Source organism: Paramisgurnus dabryanus, chromosome 12 (assembly GCF_030506205.2).
Source record: "Paramisgurnus dabryanus chromosome 12, PD_genome_1.1, whole genome shotgun sequence".
Classification (NCBI taxonomy): Eukaryota; Metazoa; Chordata; class Actinopteri; order Cypriniformes; family Cobitidae; genus Paramisgurnus; species Paramisgurnus dabryanus.
Genome location: NC_133348.1, coordinates 34,651,519 through 34,665,251, shown reverse-complemented (window position 1 = coordinate 34,665,251; position 13,733 = coordinate 34,651,519). Strand labels below are relative to the sequence as shown.

The following is a 13,733-nucleotide window of genomic DNA, read 5'->3' as shown; positions in this document are numbered from 1 at the left end:
CTAAAATACTTAAATACCTGCACAGCATTCCAATAAATGAGAAAAAAAAGAATTTTTATTTTAGGGTGAACTATTCCTTTAACATTTACCCAATTTAACATTAATGCCTTCAGTCTATCTGATGAAGTAACCATGAGTCATTTTCTGTTCCTCCTCTTATCTCTTTTCTCTCAGACTTTCCTTCTTTTAGGGTACACTTGAGGAGTGTCCAGATGTTTATTAATGTTTTATTAATGTAATGTTATGTTTCAAATAAACATGTAAACATACTGTATATTTTTCTTTTTTTTTTAAACACCTACAGTAAAGTGTGACACTTAACACATTAAAAGCATCACAAACATTGAGGATAGAACTTCTAATGTGCAGTTTAACTTTTTTTAACTAAATATAATAAAAGTTTTTTTAAAGAAGGGATAAGTACATGCCATCTTAAGGGCTAAGGTTATAAAATATTGTTTTGTGGAAAAAACACTTAAAAAAATTCGGGCTAGTTTCATCTGAGTGTACAGTTTAAGCTGGCATGATTCTGGCACTTTGCTGGCAGTGTCGGCTGACTTTAAGCACCCGGACATTGGCCAGTTTTGGCTGAGTGTACAGTTTTAGCTGGCGTGATTCTGGCACTGTGCTGGCAGTGCCGGCTCACTTTAGGCACCCGGACATGGGCCAGTGTACTTGGGACGATTCTGGGGCGTCATTCATCCCAGAGTTGGCCCTTTTCTGGCAGCCGGAACTGGGCCGTGTTTTTTTTCTGGCCTGCCGGGTTTGGGCCATTATTGGGCCAAACTGTTTTGGCTACCTGGGTAGTCTTGCATAGCCTTAGTTCACTCCAAAATGGTCTATTATTGTCACTTAACTTATGCTGCTTGACTCCTCAGCATTAAGATCATTATAGAAATTATATTAATATTTAATATTTCACATTTAGAGGTGGATATTACGGAGCCCGCGAGGGGACATGGTGGTGGATAATATTTGGGATGAGAGGGAATTTTTTTTTATAGCTTTTGCGTTCCCCCGAGAAGCTTTTTGCGTTCTCTCGCAAAACTTTTGCGTTCCCCCGAGAAACTTTGCGTTATCTCGCAAAACTTTTGCGTTCCCCCGAGAAACCTTTTGCGTTCCCCATAGAAACTTTTTGCGTTCCCCCGAGAAACTTTTTGCGTTCGCTCGCAAAAAGAGCCTATGTTTCCGTGAGGACCCACAGCGCTTCACAGCGTCACCTGAGACAGTTCACAAGGTAATGGCATCATGCCAGCTGTTTGTAGATATGATATATAACTATTGTTATTAAAGAATTATACCGTATTTCTTTGTATTTAAGTCCAAGTTCAAAATAACACTCTATAAACCGCTCCATTGAGAATGCATTGAGCTGTCTGAACCATTGGGGACGGGAGATAAAGTGTTTATCTGAACTAAAAACATGACCTGTTTCACAATGGAGCGGTTTAAAGAGTATTATTTTGAACTTGGACTGAAATACAAAGAAATACAATATCATTATTTAATAACAGTAGTTATAACAGCGGACATCAATGATGCCATATGGTGTAGTGCTGGGAACACTTAGCTACGGAGTACCCTTATTAGATGGCACGGGGTAGCCTATATCCACCTCTAAATGTGAAATATTAAATATTAATATAATTTCTATAATGATCTTAATGCTGAGGAGTCAAGCAGCATAAGTTAAGTGACAATACTAGACCATTTTGGAGTGAACTAAGGCTATGCAAGACTAGCCACTTACACTGTTTATTTTGAACTTGGACTTAAATACAAAGAAATACCGTATAATTCTTTAATAACAGTAGTTATATATCATATTTAAACAGCTGGCATCAATGAACTGCCTCAGGTGACGCTGTAAGCGCCGTAGTTTCTCGCGAAAACGTAGGCTCTTTTTGCGAGCGAACGCAAAAAGTTTCTCAGGGGGACGCAAAAGGTTTCTCGGGGGAACGCAAAAGTTTTGCGAGAGAACGCAAAGTTTCTCGGGGGAACGCAAAAGTTTTGCGAGAGAACGCAAAAAGCTTCTCGGGGGAACGCAAAAGCTATAAAAAAAATTTCCCTCTTATCCCAAAATATTATCCACCACCATGTCCCCTCGCGGGCTCCGTAGGATATAGGCTACTCGGTGCCATCTAATAAGGGTACTCCGTAGCTAAGTGTTCCCAGCACTACACCATATGGCATCATTGATGTCGGCTGTTATAACTACTGTTATTAAATAATGATATTGTATTTCTTTGTATTTAAGTCCAAGTTCAAAATAACACTCTTTAAACCGCTCCATTGTGAAACAGGTCATGTTTTTAGTTCAGATAAACACTTTATCTCCCGTCCCCAATGGTTCAGACAGCTCAATGCATTCACAATGGAGCGGTTTATAGAGTGTTATTTTGAACTTGGACTTAAATACAAAGAAATACGGTATAATTCTTTAATAACAATAGTTATATATCATATCTACAAACAGCTGGCATCAATGATGCCATTACCTTGTGAACTGTCTCAGGTGACGCTGTGAAGCGCTGTGGGTCCTCACGGAAACATAGGCTCTTTTTGCGAGTGAACGCAAAAAGTTTCTCGGGGGAACGCAAAAGGTTTCTCGGGGGAACGCAAAAGTTTTGCGAGATAACGCAAAGTTTCTCGGGGGAACGCAAAAGTTTTGCGAGAGAACGCAAAAAGCTTCTCGGGGGAACGCAAAAGCTATGAAAAAAAAATTCCCTCTCATCCCAAATATTATCCACCACCATGTCCCCTCGCGGGCTCCGTAGATTTCTGCATGTCTGGAAAACGCTCGGATTTAGTTCCTGTCTCCGCCTCCCAAAATGTCTAGTGTATTCGGATTGGTCAGATGACTACTCAACTGTTATTGGTCAACTGGGTTCGGCGTGTGTTTGAAAGGTTACGCCACTGACTACGCGTGGGTTTTCCGGTTCTGACTGAGAGTCACAGGCAACGTAAACAAGCGCTATATTTCTCTATGAACGATGGTGTCTGTACTGCCTTACCACTTCAAGCTCGATCCAGAGAGTTCAGACGGCCGTTACGATATAAACGATCTCCGTCAATGAACGCGATTGGATTTAACTTTTTTAGGTGTCCTTAGCTCTGCCAGAATGCTAAACGAAGACGAAAATGTGTTGCAAAGACATCCAAAAGGTAATTATAACGTACTACATTACTTTGCAAACTATATGGAAACACCAAATGTAGCACATAGAAAGTATTTTTTGAAATGATTATAAAACTATTTCACTTATTAACATTATTTTACTATAGTAAACTTTATTATAAAAGCCTGCTTACATACTATATTACTGTGCAAACTATATGGAAACACCAAATGTAGCACATAGAAAGTATTTGTTGAAATGATTATAAAACTATTTCATTTGTTAACATTATTTTACTATAGTAAACTTTATTATAAAAGACTGTTACATACTATATCACTGTGCAAACTATATGGAAACACCAAATGTAGCACATAGAAAGTATTTGTTGAAATGATTATAAAACTATTTCATTTGTTAACATTATTTTACTATAGTAAACTTTATTATAAAAGACTGTTACATACTATATCACTGTGCAAACTATATGGAAACACCAAATGTAGCACAAAGAAAGTATTAATTGAAATGAATGTTCTACATTATTTCACTATGGTAAACTTTTTTTATGAAAGACTGCTTACTTATAAGTGCTATGTTTTTACTTATTAGGTTTTAAGGAGAATGCAACATGTTCCAGGGCCTCTTACCTGCGTGATTCATCATCCAGGTTTTGCACAAATTGTCTAAATCCCTACACACAGAACATTTATTGTACCGACTATAAGCCTTTGAGGTGCAGGACTAGAGTAAGTTTTATTACATTTTTAAACCAATAACACTAAAGTATCATTATAGTAACAAAGTACCCAAAAGAACAAAAGATGTAACTTTAAAGAAAATATAATAGTCAGTCAAAAGTTTTTTTTATTTATTACAAATATATATTTAAATGTTAAACAATATACAAATAAACATACTTTAGTAACCATATTGTGCTCTTGTTTCAAAAATTGTTCAATTCATTTCTTACAGCTATCTATTCAGATAAATGGCATATCAAAGCTTTGTCAGCTGGTGCTATTTAAGACGACACTATAAGGTTATCATCATGTCGTGTGTTGTTCTCCAGATACGCTTGGAGCTTCCTGATCAGATCGGTCACAATTTTGGCTTTCGACGACCCCTGCACTGAAGATGGCATGCAATCACGTCCTCCTTTGAAGGTCTCTCAAACTGTGATGCCAGGTCCATTGGAATCGGGGTTTCCTTCAGCTTATCTTCAAATACCTCATCAAACACAAGCCTGATCACATCCTCCACATAACTGTAGAAATATTGCAGTCAATAAATCTTTTGTTTTGATAATTTATTTCCCTGCTTCATACATTAAGTTTTTAATTATGAATGTATTTGAAATAAAACATTACTGCTTACGGTATGTCACTTGTGTGTTTTGGGAACATAGCCTTGTACTTTCCCTCTCCTGCTTTTGTTACGGCTTGGTGACATTGTAATGGATGGCTGCAAGGTACAAATACCTGTAAAATATAAACAAGCAATTAATTTATTGTAAAAGTAAATACTACTTTATTTAACAAAGTTACTAAAATACTTAAATACCTGCACAGCATTCCAATAAATGAGAAAATCAAAAAAATTTTGCTGCAAATCTGAACTCTCAGGCTACGGACAGCAAAGGCATCCACTGATGATGGTGATGGAAACATTGTGAAACGATGCTACTGTCTGGGTTCTTATGATTATGCAGAGAAAAAAAACTTTGTCATCATCAGTTATACATCTAAGACTGGTAGTGGTTTCACTAGCTAAATACATCATGTGTGTTACACACCTTTGCTCCTCATATGCCAGTCTGACTCCTTGTACTGTGTGTAATGATGTTGCATGTTTGCATACAGTGTAGAAGGATGTGTCCAGCTGCGAATCTAGGATATAGACAAATAAAACAAACATGTATTCAGTCAAAAAGACATATTATAACAATAGAGTACAACGACTATAAATCGTTAGACTATTCATTAAAACGTAAATGTATTACATATTACATGGCCCAACATTAGCAACACACATTATGTGTTTACTTCGTTTCAAAATCTAAGAAAGCTTCAAGTAAATACAACAGTAAAATCCATATAACTTTAAACAAATCATCTGTACTTAGAGTTTCTTGAGTTTGATCATGAGAACAAATTTTACTGGTAACAGTTTAGCTGGCATTTGTATTTGTATTTAGCTTAGCAACTTAGCAAGTTTGTAAACATGTCTAAACCAACATCGATAAAAAAAAACGATAGTCTGCATAATTCAACATACACGTGTGCAGGGTTCTAAATTAACTTTTTTGACCACCAGCCAAAGTGGCTGGTAACTTTCTAAAGTTACCAGCCAATCAGCATTTCCACTAGCCAAATTTTTTCCGGTGAAAATAAGAGAAATTATGAGTGCCACTGAATGCAACAATGATTTGTTTTTTTTCTTTCGCGTGCATGAGACAATCCTGACAAAACATGACAACATTTTTGTGATGAAACATAAGATTTCTTCATTTCTCTGTCGATAGACATAAAGCTTTACTGGGGCACATGCCCCCCATTTTTTGCTGACTTTTTTGAAAGCCTGCTGTGTGCAAGTATACAATGTCCTTTGCTTAACCCACTATTCTACAGTGCAACAGTTACTGTGAAAGATTTATATGTATTTAATAATATTTAAGTATAATTTTCATCACACCTAACATTATTAACATGTTTGGAGGCATACATGGCAGAAAATGTTTGGTAATAATGACAGCAGAGAAATATTTTCTACATTATACAATGATAGCAATGATTAATAACTTATTTTTACAAGAATATTTTAAGAAACCAGTCATTTTATGACTGCTATACTAAATAATCTAAATCACAGTTACTGCTAACTGTTATGCAAGTTAGTGTCCTAGAGTTAAATATTAGTAAACTAAATATTAATTTCATATCTGCAAATACAGAACAGTATAACCCATACATCTGTGGATTTTCTCAGCAACAATGCAATCCTATAGACTTGACAAAAGGTTTTCCTGAGATTTTTCCTCTAATGTTTGAGACCTGACAGAGTGAGGATGTAGTTTGTCTTACCTCCCTTAATCTCATCATCTTTCCTTTCTGCTTCCCTTTCCCTGCTTTGCAAAAAAACATTTCTGATGTCCATCTACAGAAGCCAATAATGATCGAGTAAAAATAAGATTAGCATTATGATTTAGAAACTTACTTCTCGTCATGTTTTCATAATTACTCATTCGCGTGGCGTCCCCTTTTGGATGCAGTTGCGCGCGCGGAGGAACGCAAAGACGCGCGTGGACATGGATACATGCATGCACACGTCCGTGCGACTGCTTCGTCGCTTTACAAGCGTAAATTGGTTAACTACATTGCATATAGATCTGTTTTTGCCGCTATTTTCTTTGTTAAGGAATACACTAGTTAACTGCTAAAATTTAAACTTGAGATTTACACATGGGCACAAAAGATTTACACTGGATCACCTGCCCCAGTAAAGGGGTGTGGCGACACCGCTGTCTTTTAGTCTATCCTCCCTGCTCTGCCCGTTCGTTCTCCATGGTTTCTCGCGCTGGTTTCGCTGCAAACTGCGCAGCCAATTGGCGTATAAACATCATCACGAATTACGGCACAGTGTTCATGGGAAATGTCCTGCCAGAGGGATAAATGACCGAGAACGAAGCTTTATGTATCTTGCATGCAATGCCTCATGCATCACCGGCCAAACTGGCTAGTAAGTTTTTATTAACACCCGCCAAAATGAATTTTAACCCGCATTTGGCGGGTTGGCGGGTGTTAATTTAGAACCCTGCACGTGTGTAAATATGGTACGTTGTTTATGAAATACAGTATTACAACACAAGACAATTAGCTTACAAGCTTAGCTCTACACGCACATTATGTTAATCTCCGGTTACCGGTTACGTAACGTACAGTAAAAGGCAAATAATAAACGTGAATACTTACAGTCTGTGATCCAGAAGTGCACAGTAATCCAACTTTCAAGAGGAGACGTCGCGCAAATCCAGTTTCGGTTCATGAGAAGCAGTTATTGTGAAAACTCCGTGAACAACTTCTGACTGGATTTTTCCGGAACCGTATTAAACACGATGTCCTCTGTGGAAGTCCATAAAGTGCTATTTTTCCCTCGCATCTAAAGAGACAGCGTCTACTCGAGAGATTTAATCGCTTAAACAATGAAACAAGAGTTTGCAAACAGAGTCAAAGCAGGGACTCACAACCTCCGCCATTTTAGCTCTCTTCTGACTCGGCGCTCCCCACCCCCTGTCTTTGAGGGCGTACCCAAGCAAAGCAGAGAGGGCTGAACTATGATAATGTTGGTCTTATCTACGTCACTAATCCCAGGAAGTAAACTGTTGCCTACAATCCGAGTGTTTTTTGTAGTCCTCGAACGTTAGAGACGATAACTCGCTTCATCGTTTTCTTTGAGGTACGTACTTTTTGAATATCGTTAGCATGTACTAATGCACACTTACACACAAAAGGATGTTTAAAAACGTGTATCCCATAATAGGTGCTCTTTATATTAGATAACCCAAAGTGATTTATAAATAAAATAAAATATAGAAATTATTAAAAGAACGAAAGTCATAGTTTAATTTGCCAGCTTTGGCTTTTAAATGTCGAAACAAAGAGGCAAGGCTTTATTAACATAGAGACCTCTTATGGACGTGAAGCCCGGTCACAGGGGTTGTTGGATTTATTAACGCATTTTAAAAATATTTATTGAAAGCTGCTACTTCACATATTATTTGGAGCATTATCATAATATGCAGAATATTAATATATTGTGAGAAAGCTGTTATATGTGAAATCAGATAATGTGTGCACCCATATACGGCCAAAATTGAATGATCCTCAACACATCTGCGACGATTCGACTATGAGATTGGTAGTCGAATCAGGCTTCTCCTATCGATGCATCGAATCTTCGACTATTCGGGGTCACCCCTAGAAAACACATTTGTTCCCTTTTAGTATTTTTGAAAAAGTTTACTTAAATAATATTAAAATACCTAGGGCTGCACGATTATGGCAAAAATCATAATTGTTTAGGCTAGTATACTGTATATAAAATAATAATATATAACAAATACTGTATATCAAATACTGCGTGACGAAATTTTGTGACCGAGTCAGCATAAAGTTGACAAGCATAAACAATGGGCTTTCGGTTTGAAAAAATTTTCAATTAACGAAATTTTAAAATTACATTTAGCCTAAGTTGGCTATGATTAATCTTTTTGTCGCAAGGTAGAAAGGCGTGTCGCCTACCTTTTTTTTCTACTTGTTCCTCGTTGTTCTGTATTTGCCAATAAATAAATAAATAAATAGGCTACTTAGTTTGTTTAAAACTGTCATATTTGTTATCAAAAAATCACCAATATTTGCTACATAATAACAGCAATAGAACTTATTTCTTTTTCACTAAAACAGGAAAGATCCTTCAACGCCACAGCCATTATTTTGGTTACATTTAGAATATGCGTGCCTATTCTACTTTTTGTAAAAGGCAAAAGCGATTAAGTAAAAATAATTAATCGATACTTGATAAATGGGTGACTTGTTCATCATATTTATTGTAATATAAAGAAATGCATTACATTTTTTTTTTATTAAACAAAGCCCACCTTTTAATCTCGCTGGTGGCTGATCTGTCCTGACTGGAGCTGTGCGGCAGACACATTCCAAATGAATCTACAGGACGGAATGTGATAGACTATGATCGAGGTCCTTCTAAATTCACAAAAATATATTACAAGAGTCAGCTAGATGGGTGGCAGGGATTTTTTTATTTAGGCACACTCCATGTCAGAGTCCTACACGCGGGCGGGCGGGTGGATACGGGTATCCAGCAAGTGAGCTGTTAATATTTATTGTAACGGGTAGAATAATATTAACATTTAATTTGCAGTCCGGGTTATGGTGGAATGGCACAGGCAGACTGCGGGTCTAAAAGTCAAGTTTTGATTCGATTCCGTACACGCTGATAGGCAGCTGCTTTTATAAACGTCTTCTGCTTGTTTGTGTCCATGCTCAGTCTGGAAACAGTTAAAGATTTCTAATAACAGCGCGATTTGTGAGTGCATTCCGGTCACGGTCTGTATATCAAATGCATCCGATCAAATAGTTAAATTAGTGCTGCTGTCAAATAAGGCTCGGGTTTTTGTTTATTACTGCAAGTTACATCAAATATAGCGGTGCACCCGCTTGCTTCATGGTAGCTGCGGTCACCTTGGCTCCTCCCCTCCATCGAGACTTTTATTCTGAAATGACTTCCTTTTACACTGAAATGACTTCCTTTTACACTGAAATGACTTCCTTTTACACTGAAATGACTTCCTTTTATACTGAAATGACTTCCTTTTATACTGAAATGACTTCCTTTTATACTGAAAGTTTGTATGTATATGCAAGTGTTTAATAGGTGTATGCGTGCATCAAGTTTATATGTATGTTCGAGTGTTTTTATATGTATGCGTGCATCAAGTTTATATGTATGTGCGAGTGTTTTTATGTGTATGCATGCATCAAGTTTATATGTATGTGCAAGTTTTTTATATGTATGTGCGAGTATTTTTATGTGTATGCGTGCATCAAGTTTACATATATATGCAAGTGTTTAATGGGTGTATATGCATGGACAGAGTTTATATGTATGTGCGAGTGTTTATATGTGTATGCGTGTATTAAGTTTATATGTATATTTCAGTTTTTATAGGTGTATGCGTGCATTAAGTTTACATGTATATGCAAGTTATTCACAAGTGTATATGTATGCATTACTAACTTAAGATGTGTTGGTATGAATTTTACATTAGTATGCACATGTATTCATAGGTATTTGCTTAAACATCCAACAGTATGCATGTATATGCGAGTGTTTATATATGTGTATGCATGCTTTTACATATGTATTCATAAGTGAAGTATGTTTTTTTAGCCACACGGCCCCTCATAGTTTCCCTTTCAATTCGCAAACCACCACAAAACTTTTAACCAGTCAAATCAAAAGAACTAACTGCTACTGCTCCCTCAAAATAATACAAGATCAAACTGTCAAATCCTAGCATAAAATAACAACCAAACAAAGACCGAAAAATAACCTAAACATTGTACAACATGCATTACACAAACGTGTTTCGAGGTTCCAGTTTAAATAGCCCATAAATGCGCATTTTAAATAAAGCAAAAGTAAAAAGCATTAATCTTACCAGTTCAGGAAAACACCGTGCATGATGTTGTTCGATGAAGTTGCTTTGACAAAAGATGGCATATGTCCCAGTAAAAAGCTATAAATAATGTAGTGGTCAGGTTTATCTTAATTTTGATAACACAAAACAAAGTATTTACTATATATTTTATATAATGCACATTGCAATTGTGAATATTCATAACGCTTAAACTTACTTATCCCTTGGAGGTCCAGGTATATGATCATATTTCTGATGAACATGTCTAACATACAGACAATAAGCAACAAATGCAATTAAAGCAACACAAAGCACGTAAAACATAAGAGATGTGAGCCATCCTGTGATCTCATGAAGAAGCGTCATGATCTCGTTAAAAGTCCGGTGCGCTTAAGTCTCCTCTGTCTCCTACAGAACACTTTACTTTATCAGTTTCTCAGTATGAGTTCTTGTCTGTACTTGCGACCTTGTGGCTGCAGCTCCGAAGTTCACGTACCCGGATGTCTAGCAGAAAGGCCGCGTAATATTCGAAATATTACTGTTTATGTGTCACAAAATGCAGTTGAAGAGGTGTTTAGACGAGAATGTGAAAGTTACCTAAGGTCAGTTAGTAAAGGTAGTGCCTATTTGAAATTATGCTCAGACAATTTCCTATGCATGCGTTCACGCGATCAGCGGGTGGTGGTGAGCTCCAGGTGTGAGACAGACCTGTAGCCTAATCTGAAATATGCTGGCTCTAATATGATGGTCAGACATAATTTATTTTGGGTATATCTAACGGGGGATCTTTATACTCTCAGGAATTTATTATTTGTGTCTAAAGTCTAAATAATTTTTTATAAAGACTTTATTTACAAAGTCTGAAGTCTAAGTCTATTCATGTCTGTTATTTGTTATTATAGTTCATCATAACACGGTAAGAAAAGTGAGAAAAGTAAACATTTGCTTGTAAACATTTTAAATAAAGGAGTTTTAATCTCTCGGAGACGTCTGTGATATGAGTTTTCCTCTGCAACTTGTAATTTTTTGAGTATTTGCTAAATCATCTCTGAGACGTTTCCTGAAAGATGTCTTATGGACATAGGCTGCTATAAGATGTCTACATGATGTTTCTGATTTAGAATGTATGTAAAACTATCTGAGAATTACAACACGTAGAATTGCGTACATTCAAATGTGTTATGGCAAGGCACAAAATTTTTTGCAACATAGGCTACCACCAACTTTTTTATTAATTTAAAATAACAAAATGTAACAGTAAAATGCAATAAAACTATGTTAATAATAATAATGTAAATAACGGTTATGATGCTAATGGACAGTGTTGGGTGTAACTAGTTACAAAGTAACTAGTTACTGTAATAATATTACTTTTTTCAGTAACTAGTAGTGTAAGGCATTACCCGTCTGAAAATGGTAATATTATTACAGTTTTCCCGAGCTAGTTACTTAAGTTACATTCGCCAGTAGCACCTTCATCACACAAGGCACAAAACACAGAGAACAAAAGGGAAGGGAGGAGGGCGTGAATGGAACAGTGATTGGTCTAAGTTTGGCACGAGGTATCATTAACCATCACTGATTGGTCGACACCCGGCAGCCAGCAGCACAGAGCGGCAGCGGCACAGTCAAAGACAGATCGGGTAAATGGAAGCGTCAACAACGGCAAGCTCTTTTTCAGAGGAATGTTCCCAGCAACAGAAAGCTAGTTTCGACAGGTGGAGATTCAGTCATATTTTATTATGTTCAACGGAAGGAAAATAACTTGACGGTGAAGTGCACACTCTTTAATGTTTCTCCAAACGCTGTGCCCCACGTCCAGTAGCGGAAGCCAGCATTTTCTTGGCCGTGGCTTGCCCAAATAAAAATGTAACTAGTAATAATAACTAGTAATATAACTAGTTACTTTCTCCAGGGAGTAATAAAGTAAAGTAAGGCATTACTATTTTTGAGAGTAATATGTAATACGTAATATATTATTTTTTTGAGTAACTAGCCCCAACACTGCTAATGGATTACCATTATAATAATAATAAATAATGTTTGGCATTATATGAATGTTGCAATGTTGAATTGCTAAGAATATAAACAACAAGAAGATCGCAGAAAATTCTCACAAAGGTGAGATCTCCAGTCCTTCAGAGTTCTTTTTTTCCAAGGTTGCTTGGCAAGACCGGTCCAGCAAGTCTGTTCTTTGCATTCTTGGAATTGTGAAATGTCATTGTTAAGAACTGGTTTGGACAAAAGAGTGTGGTACTCTTATTATAAGCATAAAAACAGTACTACTTTTAATGTTGTATAGTCTAAAATTTCATGATTTAAAACCTTTAAAATATAAATATTTAAAGGTTTAAAATCATGAAATTCAATAAACCCAATTTACAATAAACAATATACCCCATTTAAAAGGACCAGCAAAACAAGTACAAATTGTCTTTTATCAAACAAAATCATTCAACTGAAAATAATGCTATTGCAGGATCCTGCCAGAGTCTTGTTTAGTATTTATATCTAGTTCAGTATGGCAGGGTTCGAACAGTACAATGTTTTGTGGTCTCAGTATTGTTTGTATTGGACCACATGTTTCCCCCTTGAATTGTCACTTTTACCCCGCTCCCTTGCTCGCCTTCCCCTCATAAGTTCTCCCTATTTAAAATCTTTGTGCCCTTTGTTCTGCCTACTATCATTTTGCTTATCCCTGCCTTGTAGAGTTCCTGTTTTGTTCTGTGAAGATCTTGTCTAGATAAGTCGAGTTTAGTCCTGTTAGTGTTTAGTGTCTTATAGTCTAGTCTAGTCCTGTTAGTGTTTAATTTTCTTGTTGATGTTGTTTGCCCCCTCGTTGGTTTTTGTTTCTTGTTTATTTAATAAATATCTGTGTTCATCTACCCATGTCTGCACTCATCCGCCTTGCCTCAACCTGACTGCTCTCAAATGTATAAAGCAAAAACACACTCATTGTCTTAATTTTGGATGAAGATAATACGTTACTGCATAATATATTAAATAAAGATAATAAACAATATGTTATATTAGTGTCCTCTTTCTGTCAGCCACTAAATGTCAATGTAGTGACACTAGGGGTTCGCTCCTGGGTACCCCAGTCACCTCTGATCTTTTGTAGAAAAGGCCTTTGCAATAGGTGAGTGGAATTTGCTAAGCTTCACCTCGAATATCTAGGTATATGAAAAGAGATGGCTTGCACCACTCATCAAGATTTTTTCTTCGGGGCCATATATGGCTGTTCCTGCCCGACATGCGGAAGCAGGAAAAAATGCAACTCCTAGATGCTCCGGTGTCCCAGGCCTGTTCGGTGAGAAAGTTATGAAATTTGCCCAGCAGTTCTCGGCCGCTGAGAACAGAAAATCACACAGATCTTGCCACGTCGCAAGAAGCCA

The 13,733-nt window shown here is 36.8% G+C and overlaps 1 protein-coding gene and 1 long non-coding RNA gene across 3 annotated transcripts in view; both read right to left on the bottom strand.

The window, feature by feature from the left end:
- LOC135750100 (cholesterol 24-hydroxylase-like) overlaps window positions 1–10,787 on the bottom strand; it is a 57,674-nt gene extending 46,887 nt beyond the window's left edge. The window contains exons 1-2 of the mRNA XM_073811458.1: window positions 10,556–10,787; window positions 10,360–10,437 (exon numbers count right to left, since the gene is read on the bottom strand). Coding sequence (XP_073667559.1) covers window positions 10,360–10,437; window positions 10,556–10,704 — 227 coding nt within the window. The 5' untranslated portion in view covers window positions 10,705–10,787. The remainder of the gene's footprint in view (window positions 1–10,359; window positions 10,438–10,555) is intronic.
- Window positions 4,257–5,380, bottom strand: LOC141279898 (uncharacterized). Of its 2 annotated transcripts, XR_012334747.1 has the most exons (4): window positions 4,915–5,378; window positions 4,683–4,815; window positions 4,497–4,600; window positions 4,257–4,386 (listed from the first exon to the last, which is right to left on the bottom strand). It is a non-coding gene; the product is annotated as an uncharacterized lncRNA (long non-coding RNA). The 2 variants fall into 2 exon arrangements; XR_012334746.1 differs by having other exon boundaries at window positions 4,497–4,815; window positions 4,915–5,380.
- Window positions 10,788–13,733: the final 2,946 nt, after the last annotated feature.